The sequence below is a fragment of the Rattus norvegicus genome, chromosome 18, assembly GCF_021556685.1.
Source record: "Rattus norvegicus strain SHRSP/BbbUtx chromosome 18, alternate assembly SHRSP_T2T, whole genome shotgun sequence".
NCBI lineage: Eukaryota > Metazoa > Chordata > Mammalia > Rodentia > Muridae > Rattus > Rattus norvegicus.
The window spans coordinates 1261544-1289445 of NC_141551.1; the positions used below are offsets into that span (position 1 = coordinate 1261544).

At 38.9% G+C, this 27902-nt stretch overlaps 1 protein-coding gene across 6 annotated transcripts in view; it reads right to left on the reverse strand.

Moving 5' to 3' along the window:
* Nucleotides 1-26812, reverse strand: part of Usp14 (ubiquitin specific peptidase 14) — a 37629-nt gene extending 10817 nt beyond the window's left edge. For 2 of the 6 annotated variants that reach the window (XM_087592634.1, XM_087592633.1), the window contains exons 1-7: nucleotides 26641-26812; nucleotides 20951-21096; nucleotides 19215-19247; nucleotides 13447-13550; nucleotides 6912-6970; nucleotides 6007-6137; nucleotides 3709-3789 (exon numbers count right to left, since the gene is read on the reverse strand). In XM_087592634.1, coding sequence (XP_087448760.1) covers nucleotides 3709-3789; nucleotides 6007-6137; nucleotides 6912-6970; nucleotides 13447-13550; nucleotides 19215-19247; nucleotides 20951-21096; nucleotides 26641-26656 — 570 coding nt within the window. In that variant the 5' untranslated portion in view covers nucleotides 26657-26812. 6 annotated transcript variants of the gene reach the window in all.
* Nucleotides 26813-27902: the final 1090 nt, after the last annotated feature.

Genomic DNA, 27902 nt, shown 5'->3' on the forward strand with positions numbered 1-27902 from the left:
TTTAGGCATAGAATTTTAGGCTGATCATCTAAAGTATTGCAGAAGATACTTATTTTTTTAAGGTTTGTTTACTTATATGAATACTCTATATAAATGTATGCTTACATGACAGAAAAGGGCATCAATCTCATTATAGACAGTTGTGCGACACCATGTGATGTCTGGAAATTGATCATAACCTCTGGACTAGTAATCCAGTTTTCTTAACTGCGGAGCCTGATATCTTACCTATTAAGATGGATTGATTTAAACCCTTTCAGATGAAAAGACAGAAAGAAAATTAAAATAAAACACAAAGTTGTTGAGGTTTGGTCTGTTGCTATGTAGTGTGTTTCATTTTGTAGTGTTTGGAGAACACATTGATACATACTACAACTAATACATGTTCAGAGTTCCAATGGACTTCTACCTTGAGTTCTGAGAAGGATGATTCTGAGACTGTACATTTATTAGAAATGATGGCTATCTTAGAGATGCCTTTACAGACTGAAACTGATGCTCAGACATAAGAGTACAATTGTATGGACATTATGGCATGAAGCCTATTCTAAACATAGCATACAGTCCTACAGGTCAAGCCATCATAAAAAGACCTAACAGGACTCTGAAAAAAATGCTCATAGAACAGAAGGGGTATCTTTCCCCAAAGATGGTTTAAAATGTGCTTTGGTGACTAAATATTTTAAAAGCTAATGAAAAAAATAGCACAAATGCTAAGAGACACTGGATTTTAGAAAGAACTGCTAAATTAGATCAGCCTATAGAAGTCCTAATTCCAAAATGAGAGAAAGGAAATTATGTTGTGTTGGGAAGAAGATTTTAATTTGTTCCAACAGGAAAAGAAAAGCTCTATCTTCTATCCAAATTACTGAAAATAAGGCTTGACTGGAGAAGACCCCTGAAGATCTTGGCTATAGACAAATAGGATATTAGCAAGATCAACAAGACAGGTAATGCATGCACTGATCCTGCTACTTGAGAGCAGCTGAGTCTGGCTGAGACCAAATAAAAACGTTTTTGTATAGCCAATAAATCTTATTTCTTATTGACTTCAAAATTCACAAGACTTTTCATACCATTCTTTTAAATGGTATAGATAAAAATTGATATTACAATCTCATATAATCCAAAATAACTTTTATAGAAAAGTTGTCTTTCACCTGCTCAAACCTAGACTGAGAAGAAAATCATCTTTAACTGATCTGTGTACCCTGCATATTCCATACAATGTCTTTGTGGAACTCGGTATTGCTTACAACGTTTGTCACTATAAGGTGAAACAGAGAGCATCCCTGACAGGATTCACCCTCAGGGATGCTGAGATACTAAACCTGCTGTTTCAGCTCCCTGCGTGATCCAAACAACTGAATCAAAGCTGTTTCCTCTGAAGACTGGATACTTTCAAAACAGCCTAGGACCAGACTTTCAGACTGTTCCAACAGGGACTTCATTTAAGCCTGCACTTTCTCAACATACAGAGATTAGACAACAAAAGCTATACTAGCTTTCTTTTTTTTTTTCTTTTTTTTTTTTTTTGGTTCTTTTTTTTTCGGAGCTGGGGACCGAACCCAGGGCCTTGCGCTTCCTAGGTAAGCGCTCTACCACTGAGCTAAATCCCCAGCCCCTATACTAGCTTTCTTAAAACTAACCATTTTTCTACTTTTCTTGGGCCTCTAAAAAAGGAATTCTTCCTCCACAATTCAGCAGCAAACAATTATAAGAACACTGTCTCAGGCCCTTAACTTGGGATAGAGTGTTTTGGTCATTTTATGAGTTACAGATGGTCATTTTTAGGGATGATTACAAATAATTATGGTTTTAAATAGGGAGGAAACAAAATAGGGAGCTTAGGCTCAGGGATTTCTACCTTTCTTTCTTTCCAAGGTAACGGAAAGGAGAATGAAAAAAGAGGGGATATATAAATATTGTAAGAAACTAGACAAATAGGCGTAATTATTGGATCTACTCTTAAACCAAAAAACATTTCATAGACATAATCTTACATTGATAGAAATCTTTATATTTTGAAAAAGTTATATTTTGTTACATTAGTACAGAATGTTGTTAAGTGATACAGGTTTAAGGTTTTCATTGGTATACATTTTGTATATTGATACAAAATTTAAGATTAACTTTGTTATGATATAATATATGTATGTTTCAACTGTTAGATAGGAATTGTGCCTATGAACCTCATTTAAAATTACAAGGTTTAATCCCATTCCTTTTGGTAGCTGCTATTATAAACTGTTTAGGATAATTAAGTGATGCAAACTAACAGTCATTCAATTAAATTCATGGTCTTGTCAGATACTAGTCTGGATTATCACAGAAATATATGCCTGGGTGGTCCAGATAATAGGTAGCTGGAGACAGGCAATATCTGCTTGTTCAGATATGTTATGAAGAGAAAGATGGTCTTCACACCCTCAGAGACTCACAAATATAGCATGTCAAATGTTTTTATTCATTTAAGGCTTTTTTGAATTGAGACACATCAGCTCCTGGCAGCACCCCATTAGACCTGGAAGAAGATGATGAGAATCAAAAGGCCTCCATATGGAGTTGTTTCAATTGTGGCAAGCTAGCGACTGTGCAAGAAAATGCCCTAACTTTATCTGTAGACAGAATGCTGCTGTCCAGAATGGACAAAGTGCAGCTCTGCCCATACAGGGTAAGCTAGTCCTTCATATTTCCTGCTTCGCAAAAGGTCTGTCAGATATTCTGGGTCAGAAGTCCGAAAATAAATGCTCCAGTCTCGTAGAGAATATTGGGGACTGTTCAGGTAGTCAGCTGTCTCTGTCATTTCTATGATTTTTGGAAGCTGCATACTTGTGCTTCATATATACTCAGGTAATATTTATTTCCTTCTCAGGTCTCTAAAAGCCATAGTCTCACTACAAGCTTACGTTATTTAGGATTTAAGATATTCTAGGTCTGGGGTTGGGGATTTAGCTCGGTGGTAGAGCGCTTGCCTAGCAAGCGCAAGCCCTGGGTTCGGTCCCCAGCTCCGAAAAAAAGAAAAAAAAAAAAAAAAAAGCTATTCTAGGTCTAAGAAGTTAGTTTTAGGATGGTAATACAAGTTAGGATAAAAATTTAGATACAGAACCTTAAACTCACCATGATAAGATAGATAATAGAATACTTTCTCGTGAGTTGCCAAGTATGAACAGACTGGATTTTTTAATATATCTCTTACATAATTTCATAATTGTTCCTAGGCTATGTTGTTTATTATTATAAGAGAAAGAGCCTATTTATTTAGACAAAAAAAGGAGAAGGATTGTTGAGGTTTGGTCTGTTGCTATGTATTTTAATACTCAATTCTATACTCAGAAGTCTAGGTCTAACAGTGAATTCTCATACTGGAGGGATTAAAGGTAGGTGCTTTTGAGTTACCTGGTTGGAGGTAGAAAAGAGACGGGAGTGAGGAAAGACCAAGTAGAAAAGGAGAAAGAACAAGAGAGGAGGAAGCCGCCATGATGGGAGCACATGTCTAGGTGAAACAGCAAGTATTTGGGGTAAACTGCTGGGGACATGGCCAGGCCAGCAGTAAGAATAGTTAGTAGATTAGGGTGACCCCCAGTAATTGTCAAAACCAAATAAAATAACCAGTCTGAGTCTTATTTGTAAGCTAGCTGGGGATAAGCCTAAATTGGCACAAAGTGGCATTAGGAAAATCTCTAATCACAAATACACTTCACTTACCTCTCTAGCAGAATCATCCTCTATGGCTTCTAGTTTCTGTTGCAGGACTCTCATCATTTGTATCCAGCACTCGTTAGCATCCTGTGATGTAAAATGAGACAGGGTTTAATCTATAAAATTTTTTCAAGCTATTGTTTCCTTAGGGAAGGAAGATAATTTCTTCTTTAAAATACTCAAGCAGATTTTTTTTTCTTTTCTTTTCTTTTTTCAGAGCTGGGAACCAAACCCAGGGCCTTGTGCTAATTTCTTTAAAATACTCAAGCAGATCTGGGTATGATGATGCACACTTAGAATCCTACCCTTGGTAGGCAGAGGTAGGACTGCCACAAATCCAAGGCTGTCTGATCTACACATAATCCCAGGCAAGTTGGGGTTACACAGGAAAACCCTGTCTCAAAGCAAACACTATTAACTGGACACAGCAATACACATCTTGTTCTTGGTACTCAGAAGGCATGAGGTAAGAAGATGGCCATCAGTTGGAGGCCAGCCTGAGTTACACACATCTAAGTTGGAGGCCAGCCTGAGTTACATACCAAGACTCTATCTCAACAGGTAACTCCTGCTGCCAAATTTGATAACCTGAGTTTGATCCTTGAGATCCACATGGTATAAAGGGAAAACTGATCCCTGACCCCAGAACGCTGTCCTTTAACCTCCATATGTGCACAGTGCCACACATATTCCAAGCCCACACACATACACACATTCCACACAAAATGAATAGAAATGTAATTCCAATTTTTTTTTAATTTTTAAACATTTATCTGTGTGCACGTTCCTGTGTGTATGGATGCCACAAAGACCTTAAAGAGGGTGTTATATCACTGGAACTGGAGCTGAGAGCCACCTGATTTGGGTGCTGAGAACCAAACCTGGGTCCTCTGAAGAGCAGCAAGCACTCTCAACCACTGGGCCATGCCTTCATACCTTAATTATTGCTCAGTCATTCACAAAAAAATAACAGCTTTAGTCAAACTAGTATAAGATTTTTCAAAAAGAATTTCAGAAGATTCGTCCACAAATTTCGTGCTCCTAATTGCACTACACTACTGCAGATATTTCAAAATGTGAGTGAATACAAAAGGTCCAAGAAGTGAACACATACACACAGGAAGAGAGATTTACATGTAGGGCTGGAGCTAGAGAAAGGGTGAAAGCTGAAGACTGGGGAAGGGGCCACAGAGTGGTGAGACCTAAAAGAGACACCGTTACATAAACGACAATCAAGAACAAGAACAAATCAGTACAAAGAAAGGGTTTTCATACATTTAAACAAGAGGGAGGAGCCATAGGCTGGAGAAAAATGAGCAAGTCATATATATGTGATAAAATCAGAGGCATCAAAAGGATTTAGACTGGGGCAGAAAATCACTCATAGTGGTTATCTTATTGGTACCAAATAACCAATTTCTAATATTCACTTTTTGCTTCATGTGTATGTGTGCATGTGTAAGTGTATGACTCATGTGTGAGTGCCTACAGAGAACACAGCAGCATGTTTTCCTGGAACTGTAGTTAAAGAGTAGTTGTGAGCTACCCCAATATGGGTGCTAGGAACAGAACTTGGGTCTTATGGAAGAGCAACAACAAATGCTCATAAACCTTTACAAAAGTGGGACTCGGGAAGAGTGTCATCTGTTTCTCCAACCCCAAATCCCACTTATTTTTAATTTATCTATTCTGGGAGGGTAGAAATCAAACCCAGAGTTTCATTTCTGCTAAGGAAGTGCCTAATCATTTAGCTGTACCCCTCCTCTTATTTCAATGTTTAAAACGACACTTAGGCCTGTGTGACAAAATGTTAAAAACTATTAAAACAGGATTAAAACAACATCAAGATGACCAGCTAAGATTATAGACACACACTAGACAAGAGATACTGATATGAACAAGAGTAGACTGATACCTGTGTGTCCAAATACACTCCAATTACTATACTGAGTACAAAAACCCTGGATTAGAGAGACAACTAAGTGAGGAAAATCCTTGCTGTCCAAGCATAGGACCTGAGTTTGAATGCCCAGAACCCATGTCAAAGTCAGACCTGTAGCTTGAGCATTGAAATTCCAGTGCTACCATTAGAGAGACTCCTCAGCAGCCTGTACGCCAGCTAACCTGGAGTACACAGTAGAAAAACAAGAGTGGCCATCTTAAGTTGGAAATCAAGGACCAACACCAGAAGTTATCATCTGACCATCAGATGCATACCGTGACATGTATGCACCCACATTTACACATAAACACACAAAGATAATGTAAATTATTACAAGATGAGAAAGACATGTCACTCTTTACCTGCTGAAGATACTGCCCTTGTTCGCCCTTCTCTGCAAACTGTGGAAAAGCCATGTGCAGAAACTGCAGCAGAATAATAGGTGGGATACTAGAAGAAGTTTTATCCATGGAATCAAACAAATCTCTAAGAGCTTAAAAAGAAAACAAACATTGGTTAAGAAAAAAAGTAACACATTTAATACGTGGTTGTTTTTGTAGTAAAAATGTTCTAAAATTGTACAACACTATAAATACTGATGGACACATTTCAAATGGATGATTTATTTGATATTCCAGGTTAGCCCTGGCCTTGTCATCATCCTGCCTCAGTCTCCTAAGTATTGGGATTCTAGACATGGGACTACCATGCCTGCACTTCATTAGTTTATTTTTCAAGAAAAAAAAAAATCTATCACTGGTTTATAATCTGGATATAGTCCAAGCTTCTTAGTGCAAAGGTAAAGATACTCAAATATGAATGAAGTGACATACAAAAAGAGAAATTTGTTGCTATTTGTTTGTCAATCTGTTTTGAGGCAGGGTCTCTATGTAGCCTGGCTATCCTTAAACTCACAGAGATCTACCTGCCTTTGACTCCTAAACACTGGGATTAAAGACTTGTGGTACCACACCCAATAACACCACTACCACCACCTCCCACCTCCCCTCTCCTCCTCTTCTTCCTCTTCCTCCTTCTTCTTCATTTTTTTTTTCAAATAAAAAAGTACTATGGCTTTACCTGAAAAGATGGTTTAAGAGGTAAAGATGCTTGTTGCCAAGTCTAAAAAATGGGAGCTCAATTCCCCCTAGGACCCATACAATCTAAGGAGAGAACCAACTCAGTAAGTTGTCCCTCTGACCCTACATGCACACATGTATAAAGTAAACTTTACTAAATATTACAGCCCCTCAGTACATATACTGACCTGCAGTAATATACTGTGCTGAAGCCATTTCCCCTGAAGCTCTCAAGGCACCTGCATACCTAGGAAAATTAAATATAACATGATTGAATTCATCCTGAAATTAAAATGAGAAGAAATTAGTTAAAAGAATTTATTAGATACCCTTGAATTCAAATTTCTCAAAGTATTTTTTCCCTTCTGGTCTTAAAATGAACCTTGACTGGCTATTTAAGTTTAAAAGCCAGGAGCTGTGAGAGATAGATTTAAGAAAACTGGCTGCTCTTCCAGAGTACCCAAGTTCAATTCCCAGCACCAACACAGCAGCTCACAATTGTCTGTAACTCCTGTTCCTACAGGGAAAACACCAATGTACATAAAAAATAAAAATAAATTATAAATATACACATTAAACTCTACACTAACTTCCTATATAATACTGCTTAGAGCAAAAGCCATATACCTACTTTCAGCATTAACTTGTCTAACAAATTAAGTAAGTCATTGTCAGCTCAAAGTCCTAGTATAGAGTTTCTACTTTCACTTTCAACTTTATGATGCTCAGTTAATTTACAACACAGAACATGAAGTAAACAAAGGAAAAAAAAACTTAACCATGGTCACTGCTCACCCATAACCTTTCTATAAACAATCTCAATCTCCATTCATGACAAAGTCACTATGGTAAAACACAGTTTTCCTAACCTATCCACTAGAGTAACTAACATAAGAGACCAACCAGAACTAAAGTATGATCAACCTTCATGAATCTATCTCAATGTTAGGTTGAGTGAAAAGCTAATCCAAAAGAAAGCCTGCATGATCCATTTGTACTCCAGAACTGCAAAGTAACATGAAAGCTTAAGTTGCTGGAGGTATGTGGGGGGAATGAGGATTATTAACTGTAGAAAAAGCATTAACTTCTAGAATATGAAATGTTCCAGTTTGACAGGAAAACAGATTACAGAGCATTCACAGCTCTCAGAACCAATCAAATCCAGCAAGGAAAAAAAATAAACTATCAAATCAAACATGACTGACATGTATCCCTATAGACATAAAGTATATCTCAATTTAAAAACATAAAAGCAATTTGCTTACATTAATAGGACGAAAAAGGGCACAAAAAAGATGTTAAATTGGCTCCAGCTCAAGAGCTTTGCTTTCCAGTCATCATTCCTAACTTTCAGAACTACAATGATGAAACCTTTCTCTTTTTCTTTTTTTAAACTAACAGGACCATATGGAGGCAGGGGACAGAGAACATCTTTAAGAAACTTCAGAATCTCAAAGAAATCACTGTAGGACAAATGTACAAATCAGAGCCAAGCACTGTTTGGAAACGTGAGAGATTGTGGTACAATGAAGTCTGTCCCAAACCATAACACATAATTTTTCATAAACTGCAGATAAAAGCACAGAAAGTTTGAAAAGTTGATCCAAACATTTTGGGCTGGAGAGCTGGCTCAGCACTTTAGAGGTCCTCTTGCAGAGGATCCAGGTTCAATTCACAGTACCCACATGGCAGCTCAAAACCATCTCTAACTCCAGTTCCTGTCCCTGGACTCCCAGGGACATACGAGGCCTTTTTCTGGCCTCCAAGGAAATCAGAAACACCTGTGGTGCAGATGTATATGCAGGCAACGCACTCAATATACACAAAACACTAGTTCAAAATTATATCTGAAAAGTTCTAATTTAGTTAAACTAAAAGTGCCTAATTGATCACCCCACATTCAAAAAAAAAAAAGAAACAGAAAATTGTTTTAGAAAATTAAAAATAAAGGAAAATCTAAAAACTACTAGGAAAAAAGAATACCAACTACTCTCAGACCAGAAAGTCATAAGAAACCTTAGAGAAATAATTACTGAAAAAACATAATTTTGACCTAGGATATTTGCACCAAGAAAAATGGGTAAAGTAAACCCATATTTTAAAAAATTACAAAAGGCATGCTATAATTTATATCAGGCCATGTTATTAAGCAAGAATAACAATAAAAAAGTACTAAAGAGAGCTGGAGAGCTGGCCGAACAGTTAACAACATTGTCTACTCTTCCAGAAGTCCTAAATTTAATCCTCAGCAACCACCTATAATGGAATCTGATGCCCTCTTCTGGTGTGCAGGTGTACACACAGATAGAGCACTCATACATAAATAAATCTTTTTAAAGAAGGAAAAAATTACTAAAGAATAAAATAAAACTGTAGGTATCAAGAACTGAGTAATTTGAATGTATGTATTCTCCTTAAGATCTTTCAATAAGGGGGGGGGGATCTTTCAATAAAGGCTCCCAATTGCCACTTTATAAACTACAACTTTATTTTTTTATTATCATCATCATCATCATCATCATCATCATCATCATCATCATCATCACTACTATTGTGTGCACATGCAGTGCATGCATGCCACAACTGAGAGAACAACTATCAGGAGTCAGTTCTCTCCTGCGAATCCTGGCCCACCACGTGACCTGGTACTGAACTTAGGGTATGCAGCAAGCATACCAACTGAGACATATCACTGATTCCCTAGGGCACTTTTTAAGGATTCATTAATTTTATTTGGTGTGCATTAAGTGTTTTGTCCGCATATATGTATGTACATCAATGCATGTGTCTGGTGCCTACAGGAAGCAGAAGAGGGTGTCAGATCCCCTGGACTAGTTAGAGAGATAGTTGCCATGTGGACGCTTGGAAGTAAATACAGATCTCTATAGGAGCAGTTATGTGCTCTTAATTATTGGGCCATCTATCTAAGCCCTGTTTTTTAACTTACATTCATTGAGAGGAGATTTATAGACACATTCATAGGTTCTCAAGGCATATGACTTTTATTTACTTGTATGATGGTATATAAAAACAAAGTTTCCATTCTTTAAAACTACCATTCAACTAGCATAGTTAAATATACAGGTAAAGTGAACAAAATTAAAAGTCCAGATATAGAAGCTGGAGAGATGGCTCAGTGGTTAAGAGCAGCATCGACTGCTCTTCCAGAGGTCCTGAGTTCAAATCCCAGCAACCACATGGTGGCTCAGAACCATCTGTAATGGGATCCAATGCCCTCTTCTGGTTTGTCTGAAAACAGCTACAGTGCGCTCACATACATAAAATAAATAAATCTTTAAAAAAAAAAGTCCAGATATAAATGATTGTTAACAAAGCTCCTAACACAACTGAATGAATTAGAACAGTCTTTGACAAACACTGCTGGAAGAACTACATTATATATGTGCAAAAAAGATGGAGTAAGACATATACTTCCTACCATACACAAAAATTAACTAATGGTCCACACGCCTCAAGAAATATTCCTCTTCCCTAAAAAAGGAAATGTGGCCAAGTATGGTAGACCACATCTTTAATCCCAGCACAAGTAGAGGCAGGTGAATTTCTACAAATGCAGCACCAGCCAGGTCTATCTAGTGACCCAGGAAAGCCAGAGACCCTGTCTCAAAAAAAAAAAAAAAAAAAAAAGCATAGTTTGTGATGTTATATTACAGAGTTAATTTCTAACCTGATACCAAAAGTATGAGATAAAATAAGAAATTAAAATTAAACATTAAAGTGTATTTTAAGTTTACTCCATGTGCGCGCGTGTGCTGCAGTGCACGCGTGAGGATTAAAGGACTTTCAGGAGCTCATTCTCTCCTACTTCGTTGAGGAAAGTGTTATAGCATACTCCAGCTAGCCAGCTTATAAGCTTCCACCTTAATGACGTGCCTGTCTTTGTGCCTCCCACTCAGCCACAGAAGTGCTGGATTACAGATGCAATTTACATAGGGACCACACTCAGACCAACCATAGTCACCCACTGGGCCATCTCCCCAGCTCGTACATTAAAATAATTTTTAATGTGGGGTAAACATACAATTCACAAAGTTAAACAACTCAGAATACAGAAGTACTTGCAAATTAGCCAATAAGTCAATTTAGAATATATTTTGAAAATCATAACTAAATTTTGTTAAAAGGGCAAATAATTAAAAAACAGACCAAGGATTTAAAAAGATATTTTCTACACATATACAAATGTCCAATAGGCAACTGAAAAGACGTTGCGGTAAAAATTTTTAAAAGAATTTTAAAAAATGGTGGAACCATTCCCACGCGTACTAGTTCCCTCACTAGTTCCAGTCCAGTGGGACATTGGAACTAGCACTAATTTATCTCAGCAGCTCCACGCTGCCCCCAAGTATCTCTGACCCAGGCTGCTGCCACACCAGTTTCGTACAGAGACCACCTACCTCGCAGCTCTCTTACTGTGGAGTCTGTTCACATTTCCAGCCCTGGTCTCAGCAGCTACCCTCTCATAACTTTCTGCCACTGATGTTTACATTCCCAACATCCGCCCCCTAGTAGTTATGGTATAAACTCCCAACAACTCGTAACCCAACAGTCAGATTTATATGTTAAATTCTCAAACTACAATACATCCACACAATAAACTTACAACCAATTGATAAGGATATAAACTGTCCACCTAGATAAGATAAATTTGCTTACAGAAATCCATCCCAACTACCTTGGCAACGCAAGACAGTCTGGATCTGGGTCATCTTTCTCCATCTCCATCTTGATTCTCCTTCCTTCTCCTTCTCCTTCTCCCGCCTTACAAAAGCTTTGTCCCCGCCTTATTTTTTTACTGTCCAATCATAGCCTTGACCTAACTAGTGCCAGCCCTCACCTGCACACTGACATCAACCTACACAAAGATGCTCATCATCATTAGACACTGGGAACATAAACAAGAGCATTCATCAGTCGGCATGCCACACCTGCAGGATGGCTGCAGTCCCAGTCAGACTGTGACAGGCGGAGAGATTACAACTGGTAAAGTGTAAAATCCTGCAGCCTCTCTGGAATTAATGTCATGAGTTTCTCAAATCTGGACAGTTATCCAATGACTAAGCAATCCATTCCTATGTACAGAAGTAAGAGAAATGAATGTCTAAACCTCTGACACGAATGCCTGCGGTAGTCTGAGAAACGTCTCCCACAGGCTCATGTGTTTGGACACAGCCCCCAGTTCATGGTGCTGTTTGGGGAAGCTATGAACTTGCTGGAGTAAGTACATCATTTGGGGTGGCTTTAAGAGTGCTAACACTTCCTGTTTGCCATGTCTGCTTCCTGTTCTGTTCCTGCAGCCATTCCTCTTTGCTGCCATACCTTTCCCACAATTAAAGACACTGTGAGTCTAGAGCTATAAGTCAAAATAAACCTGTCGGTACCTGGCATGCCTCATGGCCAGCAGGGAAGCAAGGTGGATCAAAACTTCCAGAATGCGACCTTAGGGTTTATTTTTCTTACACATTTGAGCATAGTAAAACTTTGGGAAAAAGTTTCCATGTGACAATTATCACAACAAAGCTTTAGGCATAGTTTTATCAAAACTCCCTATCAATGCAGCAAAGCACCTGTGACCTTTACACTAAGAATGAGCTATATTGACTAATGAATAGTACTCGGGGGAAGGATATAAGAAAGATTTGTAATAAACATTAAGGATACAGTCTATTGATGGAGGATACAAAGTACATGGGGCCTCTATCGTAACGATGAGTTCTAGTCACTGACAAACTAAGCTCAGAATAAGAGCTAACCAATGCTCAGGATATGGGGGATTCAGGAAGGCTGGCTCCACAGAACAGCATAAAGATCTCAAGGTTAAACATCCACTCCAGCCTTCAACCAGGCATCAGTGATTTTCTTCCTTTGAAGAAAAACAGGACCGAGTGTTCAACAAATCTGGTTCTTCCAATGCTTTCTTTAACGTGTCTCCTACATGAGCCCTTTCTTTAAGCTGCAAATTTAGTCATAGTATTTTATGACAGCATTAGGAAATTAACACAATGTCCATGCCAGCATTATTCATGACAGAGTAGACAACCATCCAAATGCCTATCAACAGAATAATTAAATAAAGTTTTATATGCATATACCTAGAAATAGTAACAGAGTAATACATGTTCTTCATGAGTAAACCTTTGAAACTTTATGGAAAAAGAATAAAACCAACTGGAAGACCACACATTATATGGTGTGTGTGTGTATATATACATATGTGTGTGTGTGTATGTATATGTATGTATATATGTATGTTGCTGAAGGTGGTGGAAAAATAAAAGTGACTACATTGAGCACGCGCTTTTCCTTTGTTTGACCTCACATGTAGACCAGAGACATTAAGGTATGCACTATCATGTCTGGCCACATTTCCTTTCTTAGAAGAAAGGAGGGTTTCAAACTTAGTGTGGTAATAGTTGTACAAGTCTGTGAATAAACACTATGATAAATGAGTATCTCGAAGAGGTTGCCATGGAAGACACCATGCCACTCACCCAAAAGAGAACCACCTTTACCCAGAGACCTTTTTTTTTTTTTTTAATTTGGGAGGGGAAGAGGCATTTGTTTGTTTGTTTTGAGACAGAGATTCTGAATTCCCTCTGTAGACCAGGCTGGCCTCAAACTAAGGGATTTTCCTGCCTCTGCCTGGGATTAAAGATGTGCAGCCACTACTTCCTGGCTTTAACAAAGTCTTTCCAGTCTTACCTTTTAAGGGCGTCTTTGAGTTCAGGCACAGAGCGAATACACTGAACTGTAGCGTTCATGTAACAAGTGTTACCGAGGTTTGTCAATCCACACGGCAACTCCATCTAATAGAAGGGGATGGAGTAAGATAAACACACTTATAAAATCACATGACATACTTTAATCACTAAAGTTCACACTCTGCGTCAGGAATCATTTACCAGTCCTATTAACTAAAACAGTCTCATTTCCCCCAACAGAAAAATTTTACTTGCATCATGTTGGCAAGAATTCTGTTTAATTATTGTCTAGAAAGTAAGAGGACAAGCCTATCAATTCACCTGGCCAAAAACAAAAACAAAAACAAAAAACAAAAAACAAATAGGTAACAAAACAGGTAGAAAGACTTAAAAACGAGTACACAAAACAAACACACAAATGAGCTGGGCTGGGTAGTGCATGCCTGTAATCTCCATACTCAGAAGAAAGACTGAGAAGACTTTGTTTACAGCCGTGGATTCAGGGTTGTCTGGGTAACACAGCGAGTCTCAGCCTCAAAAGATCCTCCCTCACTTCAAAGAAGATGTGCATAATAGTAGGTGTTTGCTCACTTTAATTTGTCTACTGATTTTATATTTACTCTGAGACAGCGGCCAGGCCACGCTTGGCGGGAGAGCACTTGCTTGAGCTTGCCCTTATTTTGATCCTCAGTAATATTTTTTTTAAAAAATGAAGATAAACTGCATTTAACATGGAAGGTTTTAAGTTTTTAAATATCCTATCATTTAAACTACTCTTTGATCCTGCTTTAAGTAGTAAATATTTCAAATGAATTATCTTCCCAATGTATATTTACTATGTATCAATTTATATCTGTATATTTATGTGCGCTTTTTATAACACCTTCATCTGTAAACTAATGTTTTGGGGTTTTGGGGTTTTTTTGTTTTTTTTAAGGTTTATTTATTGTATGTATGTGAGTACACTGTTGCTGTCTTCAGACACACCAGAAAAGATCATCAGATCCCGTTACAGATGGTTGTGAGCCATCATGTGGTTGTTGGGAATTAAACTCAAGACCTCTGGTAGAGTAGTCAATGCTCTTAACCACTGAGCCATCTCTCCAGCCCAAATAACTTTTTTAAATATATTTAATTAATAATTATATTTAATATTAACTTTTATTAATATATTTCATAGCTTTGAAACATCAAAGCATAAGCCCTGAATTAGAAATCTCATATGTAATGCTAAATGTAAATTAAGTTTAAGTTAAAATCACTTCTAAATTGAGAAAAGCAACAATAATCAAAGTATACAATATTAAGGAACTCCTGAGTTTTATGATGACCTGACTATAGGACAAATTTAAGCTAGTTACAAAAATATTAAAATTCTACCTATTGCTAACATTATACATCAACGTGAATAATTAGAACCTTTAGATACTACTTTCTGGAAGACATCTTAATAACTGTCCTTCAAAAAGTAGTGACCCAACAAAAAATCTGGTATGTCTTACAGCAGTTGCTAACTGTTCTTCTGTCATGTCTTCTACGAAGACAGTTTTAGCAGAGGGTTCTTCTGGAAGAGCATCTGCTGACCCCATCATTAGTACAGTCATTCCCTGTTACAAAAGAAATAAATTCATGAAAATACTTAAAAACTGATAATGTTATGCTCATAAAGGAAATCTCAAAAGCACCCATACTACAGCATGTCTCCACTAGCTGAAAAAAGGAAATCTGCAACAGCAGGCGTTGGCAACCTAGCCCTGGTGGGAGTTAGCAGTGACTTTAAACGGGCCTGTTTCTTTAGTCAGGTGAGCAGTATCTATGAGCTGGGCGCCATGGCACATACCTTAATCCCAGCACTTGGAGGTCACAACATGGAGTACTCTGAGTTCCAGTTCAGTCTGGACTCCATAGCAAGTTCCAGGCCAGCTATGGTAATATGGTGATAACCTGCCTCAAAACAACAACAAACCAATGACTGGTCCAACTTGAGGCTCCCATACTATGACAGGGAACCCATGCCTGACATGCTTGGGTGGCCAGGAACCAGAGGCTGGATAGCCCAGAAACCTAGGACAGAACCAAACTCAACTGGCCAAAAAAAAAAGTCAGTGAAATGATTACTAATGATATTCTGCTATACTCACAGATTGGTGCCTAGCCCAACTGTCAGAGAGGCTTCATCCTGCAACTGATGCAGAGTTGAGCAGATACAGAGACTCACAGTCAAACATTAGGCAGAACTCAGAGAACTCCGCAGAAGAGGAAGGATTATAGGAGCCAGAGGGGTCAAGGACACCACAAGAATATAGCCCACAGAATCAACTGAGCAGAGCTCATTGGGCTTCTCAGGAAGCTTGAATGGGTCTGGACTAGGTCCTCTGCACATACATTATGGTTGTATAGCTTAGTGTTCTTGAGGAACTCCTAATATTGGGGATGAGGGTTGTCTCTGACTCTTTTGCCTGCTCCTTTTCCTTCTACTGGGTTACCTCATCTATGCTGTGTTTGGTTGATATTCCTGAGGCCTGTCCTTTTCTGAAGGGAAACAGAGGAGTGGATCTAGGGAAGAGGGCAGGTGGGAAAGAGGGCTGAAAAGAGTAGAGGGGAAACTGCAGTCAGGATTTAAACAACAACAAACCCATACACACAAAGACTATCTATGTGTATCAATAACTTTCAAACCTTCATTTTATTTTTTTCCATGGACTTTTTATAATACATTACCAAAGCATGACTAAGGAAATTTCTTCCAGAACTGTCTAAGGATGCAAAATTTAAATATACTCAGTATAAAAACAGGAAACAATATTAAGCTAGGCATGATGGCACATACCTATATGTTCTAATCCTAGAACTTGGGAGACAGAAGGAGGATCTGAAAATCCATGGGCGTAGGGCATCTTTAAAAGTCATCCTACAGGACTGGGAAAATAAATAACTCAATAGGCAAAGGACTTGCCATGAAGAAAGGATATGAGTTTGAGTAGACACAACTCATAAAACAAGACACACTAGCATACATCTCTCATCCCAGTGCTCCGAGGCAAGAAAGGAACCACATACAGGAAAATCCCCAGAAGAGCAGGGTCCAACTCTCCTGGCTGACACAGCAGCAAACAAAGAGACCCTGTCTCAAACATGGTGGAAGACAAGGACTGATGCTCAATGTTCTCTCTCCCTCCCTTAAAAATATCCTCACCGAAAAAACTAATGTAGGAAAAAAGGAAAAGTTACAAATCTCTTAAGAAAATTAAAAATAATCACACACAAGGAAAATCCTGGTCCAAAAGATCTCACTGGTAAATTACTTTATATATGTAAAGAACATCTACTCTTTAACATAAATTATTTCATATATGTAAAGAACATCTAATCTTTAACTCATTGAGAAATACTTCCCTAACTCTCTTAATGAGCTCAGCATAATTCTGACAATAAAATTAAATACGTAATAAAATAAAAATATAGACTATCCAGGTGTGGTGGCACAGGCCTCTAATCCCAGCACCAGGAGGCAAAGGCAAGAAGATTAGTTCAAAGCCATTCATCCTCCACTACTGAGTGCAAGGCTAACCAGAGTCTCAAAATAAGTAACTAAATCAATATAGAAATGAAGACTAACAAGTCTCACAAACATACATGCAAACATCCTAATTAAGAATTGGAACCCAGGCTGCAGAGATGGCTCAGTGGTAAAGAGCACTGAGTGCTCTTCCAGAGGTCCTAAGTTCAATTCCCAGCAACCACATGGTGGCTCACAACCATCTGTAATAGGATCCAATGCTCTCTTCTGGTGTATTGGAAGTGCAGCTGCAGTGCACTCTAATACATTAAATGAATAAATCTTAAAAAAATAAAATAAAATAACTAGAACCCAGCAATATATTAAGGAAGTAAATGTTTCTTCCTCGTTAACAATCACAATACTCTAGATACTGTCTGTGAACCACTGGGCCCTGAAACTCCTTTAGAACCATACAATCATAAATACTATCACAAATAAATCTCATTTCTGAATACACCTGATACTCTGTATTATAATATTATATATTCCACTGAGTGATGCTAGTTCTCAAGGTAATCACTCCTGAAAATACCAAGTCAGAAACTGGGCTAGGTACTTTTCTCAATTTTTTTATTTATGATTTTTAATTTTGTGTGTGTGTGTGTGTGTGTGTGTGTGTGTGTGTGTGTGTGTACACAACATGTAATGGTCAGAGGACAATTTGCAAAGGTCAGTTCTCTCATTCTACCATATGAGTTCCAGGGATTGAACTCAGGTCCTTGGGCTTAGCTGCAACACCCTTCCTTACCCACAAAGTCAATTGCCAATTCACTTTGTAATTATTTTTACATGAATGAATAATATTTTAAGTGTCTGTTTTAATATCTCAATATGATACATATCAATGGATAAAGTCCACATACAAAATCCCCTTTGGGGTTAATTGCATTTTTTTCTTTGACATGGAGTCTTATTATAGAGTCCTGGTTGATCTGGAACTCCCAGAGATCTACCTAGCTCTGCCTCCAGAGTGCCGGGATTAAAGGCATGTATACCATATCCACCAGACACACACTTTACATTTTTTGAGGCTGAAGCAAGACTGCCTGAGCCTAGGAGTTCAGAGCCAGCCTAGGCAACATACAGAAATATCAGGTGGTAGGAATGGGTTGAGAATCAATGAGAGCACACTGGGCGTGCACCTCAGTGTTAAAAGAACTTGCCTAGCATGCACTAGACCCAAAGTTCCATCCCCAGTCCAAAGGGCAGAGGATGGGTGATAAGTAACAATGATACTGAACGAAGTATAAAAAAATAAAATAAAATAATCAGATGATCATTTTAACAAGAAACAGAAAAAAGACTTAACATTTAACAGTCATTCATAATTTTAAATGTTAGTGAGTTGAGATAAAATCTCCACTTTTACAATTTTCTATTAAGTAGTATACTAGAAATTCTACTAAGAATTCAGGGAAAAAACAAAACAGAAGTTATTTGTTTTAGCAATTATACTTCAATAAAAGATACAAAAACTAAAACGGAAAGAGCAAACTCGTTATGGAAGATACTATTCCTGTGTATGTAAAGGCAAAGCAATTTCCAAAAACATTACTGGAATATCAAGTGAAGTAAGATCATAGAATAAGAATAAAATAGAAAAAAAAATCAATCATATTTTTATGCACTACCCATAAACATTGAGAAACAATTTTAAAAATACTGCTCCAACTGCAACAGAACATTAAATTCTTTTGTTAAATTCTAACAAAAGCCAGGCAAGGTCTCTACACTGAAACACAACTCTGTTGTGAACAAAACAGGTACCAACACACTCTAAGACTCTCAAGACACGGTACTCAGAGTGGGTCCATCCTCTGCAAATTGGTCTAAACACCCATGTATTTTCAAACAAAATTAACTTGTGGAAACTGATTTCCTCTAAAATTATAACTGAATAGAAAAATATTTTTGAAAATAGAAAAAATATAGAGAACTCACAGTCTTATTGTTTCATACTTACTTGTCTTTGTTCTCAAGACCATAAACTAATATAACTTTAATCAGCTAGATCAATGAGACAAGAGCTCATAGACCTGTAGTCGATTTTCAAGAAAGACTAAAATGATCAGTTAGGGTTAAAAAGAAAAAGAATTATAATAAATGGTGCTGAACAACTGGAAATACACATTTAAACGGGGACCTTGAGATTTATTTTGGAGAGACAACTGGCTCAATTCATTGTAATGAGTGTTCTTAATACTTACATTTTTCATTTTGATGTTTCCCCAGTCATCATCCTATTTCAAAGACAAACAAAAATGTTTAACTACCTCTGCACAATTTTAAATTTGAAGTTACCTCAAAATAAAATTTATATGCCTGCTGCAAAACTAGAAATGCTTGACTTGTACATCTCATGTTTTTATGCCTTTAAACTTAAACCTCTTTGATGCTCTGTTCCCTTAGTTTTAAATATAAATAATATACAATTCAAAATTAATGAAAAATCATAAAAGTCTGGTATAGAAGATATATGCGGTAAACGTTAATTATTATTAGTCAGTTTTGTTTGGTTAGTATTTTCTGCTATATTCAAAGTATCCCATTAGGACACAGCCCAGCATAAACTAGTTACCCAAGTCCCTGAAGGCCAAAGCGCTTCATAGAATCTGTGAAGTAAAGCAAGTTTTCATCAATATCTTTATCTATATCCAACCATCGAGGCAGGCAGTCTTTATCCTTAAAGACTGTTCTTCAGAATGTCACATCGAGCCCAATAAAAATAGTTTTCACTATCCTTATGGGTATTATGAACAATAAGAGGAAACGAAAACAAAAACAAACAAAAAAAAAAAACCTCATTGTTTTTGACCCTCCATCAAGGGCTACTAAGCTTGAACTCTTACTATAGAGTTTGTATGATCATTCCAAAGGGGAAAAATGGGTTTTTTCTCCTTTTAAATAAACACTATTCCTTCCAGCTCTAGATAGATATTAGATACCAATTACTCTCTTTTCTTTTTTCTTTTTCAAAAGTTTATGTGCAAGAGTGGGTTTGCCATATCAACATGAGGTATCAGATCTCCTGGAGTTACAGATAGTTAGTTGTAGGCTGCCATGTGGGTGCTGGGAATTGAACCCAGGTCCTCTGGAAAAACAGTCAGTGTTCTTAACCACTGAGCATCTTTCCAGCCCCTGACAGCAATTACTCTTAAGAGAAAAAGACTCTTCTTTAAAATGTAGACTATGAGAAAAGGTAAAAATAATGTATAAAATATATCCCATTACTTGAGAACCAGGGCTTTGATGAAGCTGTTAAATTAAGTTTTAACATTCAAATACATACTACAACAGCACATTCTGTAGGGTTTAAAAAAAATTCCTACTGCTGCCATTTTTATTATTCTGTAGTTCATGTGTGTGGGTGTTTTGCATGCTCTGGGAAACCAGAAGGGGCTTAAATTATAGACAGTGATGGGTCCCCAAGGCAGGTGCTGGGACTCTAACCTGACTCCTCTATAAGTGAAACAAGTGCTCCTAACTACTGAGCCATCTCTCCAATCTTAGTTATATACTTATAACAGATAAAATTTTCTATCCCTTTGTATAAAATTACTAAAGATATATCAATCCATTTTATACTAATCCAAACAAAAATAAAATTAACATCTTCATACCAAAAAAACTCAAACATTACAGAGAATTAAAACATGCTGTAGTCCTGACCACTGGAGGTATCTACTAAATAAAATTTTAAATGACACTTTCTAATGCTGTATTTTGAAACACACATGATGCTCTTCACCAACACAACATCACTAGAACAGTATAAATGGGAAGCAGGAGCAGGCAGGTTTGAGAGTTTAACCAGCCTGGTTGGGGACAGCCTGAGAAGATTCAGATCAGTCAGGACTACATCATGGGATCATGTCTCCAACAGCCATAGTCTCTAGCATTCGTTCTGTTAAGCAGCATTTATGACATTTTACATCAGTTTTACCTTCAGGGTTCCTCCTTTCACCATAACTTTTTGTCTGGCTGGCTGGACTCCAGTCAATGCAAAAAGCTGGGCCTTGAACACCATTGGAGGTTCATCAGTATTCAATTCTACACCTTCAAATTTCTCCTTTCCCCATTTTACTGTAACTGTAAACAAAAACATAATTATTTTTCAATTACATACTTCTCAAATTTACAGACCTCAAATTTAGAAAATCATTAGGGAATAACCTTTTAAAGGTGAAAATATACCAGGTCTGAGTTCCAAGCCAGCCAAGACATCACAGAAAGACCCTGTTTCAATCCCACCCCTACTCACCAAAGTCAAAGTGTGTCCTTTGTTGTTTCATTCCCAATGAGTAATAATTGAGTAACACTCAATGGATCCAAAACTAAACTTTACTGGATCTAACTCACTTCCCATTATCTAAATACAAGTGTGTTGAGAGTACAGCTCAGTGGTACAGCATCTGCATAATTCCCAGTGCTGTAGGCTAAGGGAAAGCGAAGGCAGGAGGACAAAAAGAAAGGGAAAGAGGAAAGAAGAGGAGGGGAGACTGACTGACTTGAGAAGTGACTGATAACTAATGGTGCAAACTTGATTAATAAATACTCAAGAATTCTACATCATCCTGCAACAATCTCTGTAAACTAAGGTGAACCTCTAAACACTGAATTATTTCTCAAAGTTTCTGGCCTTCATGATGTGGGTAGCCTTAAAGCAGTAGCTCTCAACCTTCCTAATGCTTCCTAATTCTAGCATTAGAAACTTTAATACAGTTCCTCATGTTGTGGTGACCCCCAACCATTAAATTATTTCCATTTCTACTTTACAATTGTAATTTCGCTACTGTGTTTTTCGAAGGTCTTAGGCAGTCCCTATTAAAGGGTCAAGATCCACAGGTTAAAAACCATTGGTTTAAACCAATACATACAGTTAGAACAAAAGAGAATTTCTGAGAAAATAAATCTTGAGAGAATAAAAGAGTGTTGAGAATAGGGTAAGGAATTATATAATTCATGTTGGATATGTGGATACACATCTTTAATCCTAGCACTCAGGAGGCAGGAGGCAGGAGGCAGAGAGAGGTGAGTTCATTGACAGCCTTTCCAGAGTTCCAGGCCAAGATATGCATGAGAGGTTTCCTCAATTGAGATAGAGGGGGGGGGGGGGATTATAGAAATTCTTGGGCCTATGAGATGGTTCAGTGGATAAAGTTTGGCCCTTGGCTCACAAGTCTAATGACCAGCATTCAATCTCCAGATCTCATAGTGGAAAGACAGAACCAACCCCTGAAAGTAGACTTCTGACCTCCAAATGTGTACCTACAAATACACAGGTGCATTTGCATGTGCGCATGCATGCAAACACCCACACCCCCAACACACACACCCCATTTTTTGAAAAAGTATTACAATTCTAGACTATAAGAAAGGCATAAGAAAAATGAAAATTTGTTTCCCAAGCAAGAGGTATTCAAATATTCAAAACTCTAAATATACTTTAGCTACATAAAATAGCTGTTTTCACCCAATTTGGTGGTTTCTTGAGGTTTAAAATCTTAGCATATAGCTGAGACTGGGCTCAATTTTGTAATTCCTTTGCCTCAGCCTTCACAGTGGACAAGCATGTAAGTGTAGCTTTTAAAAAAGTGTCTTTTCACTCTTTTTTACATTCTACTTATTACTGAGTACACATGTATGTGGATGGTCCTCAGGCCACTGCAACTGTTGAGGTCAGAGGGTTTTCATGAGTTGGTTTCTCTCCTTGCACCGCGTGAGTACATGCTGCAGGTGAACTCAGGTGGTGCAACACGCACTTCCACTCTGCTGGCCACCCAAAATGGTGCTTACAACAGATAATCACAAGGGTTGGGGAGAATGTAGAGAAACTAGAATCCTGTTCAACAGTGGTTGCTATGGGACACTGACTTTAAAAAAAAAATTAAGCAGAGAATTATCATATTAAATTCTTCCTAGAAGTATAGAAGCAAGGTCTCAAAGCTGCTACCTGTAATCGGAGCAGCATGATTCAGACAAAAGATGAGAAAGGAGTAGGATGAGGCCAGTGGAAGAGCAATGTGAGTGCCTAGCAAGTGTGAGGCTCTAGGTTTGATCCCTATGGCAAGAAGGTAAGGGGATATAAATGGAAAGGGGAGGGAAAAAAGAAGGCAGGGAAGGGGCATGCTGGGAAAAGTCCTCTCATTCAATTTTAAATAGAAAGATTCTTACATATACTTCAACACAGATGAAGGCTGGTGACATGATATGAAGTGAGACAAATCAACCATAAAAGGGCGAATATGTATCTATTTTATGTGAGGCACTCAAAATCAAAGTTTTTAAAGACTAAAAGAATGTTGGTTGTCAGAAGCTAATAATAAAAGAAATGTTTTTAATAGCAAGAGTTTCGGCTTGAGAATGAATAGACTGGAAATAATGATGGTTGCACAAAATGTAAATGAATTTAGGTGACAGAGAACTTAAAACACTTAAAAATATCTGAGATGTGACATGTGCCTGTAATTTCAGCTACTCAAGAAACTGAGGCAGAATACTACCTTGTACTCAGGGGAGCCAGGCCTCCTCAAAAAGAAAAGGAAGAAAATGGTCAAAAAGATAAAATTTACTGCAATTAAAAAGCTTTGCTCAAGTTCACCAAATAGCTAACTTTTAAAGTATATAAATAATAAAACAAGCACATACATTGAAAATTGTATCTTTTTTTTAACAAAGTTCTAACTTCTAAAATCAAAATCTTAATTCTAAATCCAGACTCCATACCTTGATGCTATCACCAGTTCACTACATGTGTTAAAGCCTGATTTAGTGAGTCCAGAGAAATGGCTCAGCAGGTAAGGGCACTGACAATTTAACCCACAAAGAAAAAGAAGAAACCAATTTCCTCTGATCATCAAACACATTCTGATGTAAATACCCACTCATACACACTAAATAAACATTGATTTAATAGCAACCAAGTTATCCATTTTTAGAGAGAATCTAACACAGTCTAATAAAGTAGAGGGGACACAGTACTACAATGATGTTTATCACAAAAACTAAAAGCTTAAAGAGCAACAATCTTACTTTTTTTAAGACATGGTCTCCCTAGGTAGCCCTACATAGTGGCCTTGAACTCACAGGAGGACTCTGCCTCCCAAGTGCTGGGACTAATGGCATACACCACCACAAACAGCCAAACAAAGATCTTGAGTAAGGAAATATTTCTATTTGTTGTTCTATTTGATCTTGCTTTTTGCAACAGGATCTCCCTCTGTAGCCTACACTGTACCAAAATTTATGATCCTTCTTTCTCAGTGTTTCAAATGTTGAGATTAGAGATATGAGACAGACACCACAGCCCAACTAGGAACAATTTCTTAAAGGAAGAAACTTTTGAATTATCACTGCCAACTTTGAATGAATCTCAAAACAAAGGTATTAGTTAGTGAATTCCTAAAACAGACAAGAAAAACACTTAGCATGAGTTCTGAGATAGCAGTTAATTCCCACTGTAAATGAGATAATAGAATAGTAAGCTTGGGGGGGTAGTAGAGGGGGGGAAAGGGGACATTTGAAATGTAAATACATAAAATATCCAAGGAAAATAAAATTTTAAAAAAAAAAGAGTAAACTGGAAGCTAGTTAATAAGGGCCAAATCAGAAAGGTAGCATATGGCCAAGCAGTGGTGCATACCTTTAATCCCAGCACTGTAAGGCAGAGGCAGATGGATCTCTGAGTCTGAGGCCAGTCTTGTTTATAGAACAAGCTCCAGGACAGCCAAGGCTACAATAGAAAAACCCTATTTCAAAAAACAAACAAACCAAAAAGGTAGCATGTGACATACTAAAACATACATATGGCCTCTTATGATATAAGCAATGTCTAATCACTTATAAATTTAAATAAAGGCTGGTTGGTCTTTTAGATTATTAGACATCTCTAGCAGTAGCAGGAAAGATGATTCAAATGCGACACAAAGTGGAATCATAAAGAGACAAAGGAAACAGCACTGGGGATATAAGTTAGAGGGATAGTTTCTACTTAGCATGCACAAGTCCTGGGTAGGTCTGAACCTCCTCAAGATCATAAGAGCAGCAAGATGTTTTTCCGTTTGGTTGGTTTTTTTGTTTATGTATGTGAGTACACTGCCACTGTCTTCAGACACACCAGAAAAGGGCATCAAATCCCATTAAAGATGGTTGTGAGTCACCATGTGGTTGCTGGGAATTGAACTAGTCCTCTGGAAGAGCAGTGCTCTTTTTTTTTTTTTTTTTTTTTTTTTTTTGAGCTGAGGACCGAACCCAGGGCCTTGCGATTACTAGGCAAGCGCTCTACCACTGAGCTAAATCCCCACCCCATTGAGCCATCTTTCCAGCTCATTAGGTTGGTTTTTTGTCATTGTTTTTGTTGTTGTTGTTGGTGGTGGTGGTGGTGGTGGTGGTGGTTGTTGTTTGTTTTTTGCTTTCTGGGTTTTTTTTTTTGGGGGGGGGGGCGAGGGGGGGTGAGACCAGGCTAGCTTCAAAATCAGAGATCCACCCTACTCTGCCTCCCAAGTGCTGGGATCAAAGGTAAGCCTACAAGTTTTAAAGTAATACATAATAGTACAAGCTAAAGATAACATAGGACTAAATGAAAACAGTATTAGAAATAAAGGAGAGGAGGCCAGGCACTGTGGTGCACATCTTTAATCCCAGTAACTGGGAGGCAAAGACAGGCAATCTCTTAAATTCCAGGCCAGCTAAGCCTACACTGCAGACCCTGTCTCCAAATATATAAATGAATAAAAGAATCCACCCTAAAACCAACGATTTTTCTAGGTTCATATCATTCTTAAAAGCAATTATCTTGTAAAGGAATTATGTATGCCAAAAGTGGAGAGTCAGAGACAATCAATAAATCACATATCTATAGCCAACCAGAGTCGCCACACACATTTCGGAGGCCATTTTGACTAAGATGAGGTACAGGGAAGTCCGTTAAGTAAGGACGACGTGATGCTCGGTCAATTCCTTGTAAAGACATCAAGAAAAGACTCCTGCCAAATGCCAAAGTGAAAGAAATAGCATTTGCCAGTATTTGTATTCATCTGCCCTTCGAAACTAACGGTGTATTTCAACTTCGAAGTCCAAAACGATGTATGCTGAAATTAAAACTAAGCATCGAAGACTGATTTGCATCGGCTTCAAGATAGAACTGAAATTGGTACAAAGGGGGCGGTATAACCATATGTGTGAGCGAAGGGAGCTACTGAGAGCAATCCCAGGCAGTAAGTAAGCAAACCTAATTCCTGAGACCTTCCATCTCCAACTTCACTTCCAAGCTCATTCCGCCCACTGCCACCATCCAGCAACTCAAAGCAATCACACTCCAGCAGCCTGACCACCCGAGCCCCAAGACACACCCTCACCTTTCCCAGCACACTCTAGGACAGCGACAGAAATTATTCTGCAGAGTCACGACTCTTGAGATTTTCCCCGTCTCTATTCCTTCTCCCACCCCACCCACTCGGAGACACAGCGGACAAGCCTCTACGCCTAGCTGGGCTCCAACTCGCGCGGCCGCCACTCCGCATTTCCCACCGTGGCCCATGGCGGCTATGCCCTGCGCACGCCTCTGCAGGCTGGGCCTACGCGGAGGCCTAGCGTCGGCTGCGAGGGTGCGGCACGAGGGAGGACGGAGCTCACCAGAGTAGAGTGGCATGGCGAGGCAGGAGGGAAGAAACGGCGCGGGAGGCTGGGCCTGACAAGGGCAGCCGAGGTATATGAAGCAGCTTGCGGAGCCGGCCGGAGAGGAAGCGCAGTGGTAGCGGCAGCTCCGGTGCGACAAGCCTCATTCAAACCGGCCACTGGCGATGACGCAGCAGCACGCTGTTCGCCCAGGAAGCCACCGCGGTTGGGGGCAGGGGGGAGGCGAGGAAGTGCGGGGAGTGCAGCACGGGGCAGAGGCGGGGCCTGGAGGTAGGGGGAAAAAGGGAGAGGCTGGCCAGGCGGGCCAAAGTGGAGGTGGAGCCTGGACGTGAGTGGGAGGGCTGAAGTTGTAAGGGTGGGGACGGAGCGGCTGGGGGTAGGGGGTGGAGGTGGGGAGAAGCTTGACCTGGGGCGGGGTGGGGGTGGGGGTGGGGATGGTAGGAATGATGAGAGAGCAGAGAGAGAGAGAGAGAGAGAGAGAGAGGGAGGGAGGGAGGGAGGGAGGGAGGGAGGGAGAGAGAGAGAGAGAGAAAAAAAGAAAGAGAGAGAGAGAAAGCGAGCAAGGGAGCGAGGGAGAGCCTAAGAAGTACCGCAGAGCCTAGGGAGGGCTGAGGGAATAGAGGCGGGGCCTGAGGATGAGGAAAGGGAAAGGAGCACAGAGGTGTACCGACAAGTTAAAAAGAACAGCTATTGTGGGGTAAGCAGAATCTAGAAGACAACAGGCAGGCTTAGGACCGGGAATGGAGGCAAGAAGTAGAAGTGGAGCTTGAGGTCCAGAAGGGAGAGGAAGGAGGGGTGCTGACAGAGTGCAGTCAGGAGCACGTACACTCTTTTTTTTTATTTAAAGATTTATTTATTTATTATATATAAGTACACTGTAGCTGTCTTCAGACACACCAGAAGAGGGCATCAGATCGCATTACAGATGGTTGTGAGCCACCATGTGGTTGCTGGGATTTGAACTCAGGACTTCTGGAAGAGCAGTCAGTGCTCTTAACCTCTGAGCTCCAGCCCCCAGAGCACGTACACTCTTGCACACTGTGGCTCTAGGTCCTGCCAAAGGCATAAACCTGGAAATTACCACTTATGACTAGGTCATCCTCACTGCTGTGCTTTCATTAACCCATCTGTTGTATTTTACTAACTCATCACATTTCTGTTTCTTAAACGTGTGCTCAGACATTGTATGATGTGTAACAACCAGATGCGAACAGATTCCCATTTCATACTAAGAATGTACTAAGATGCCCATCCTATAG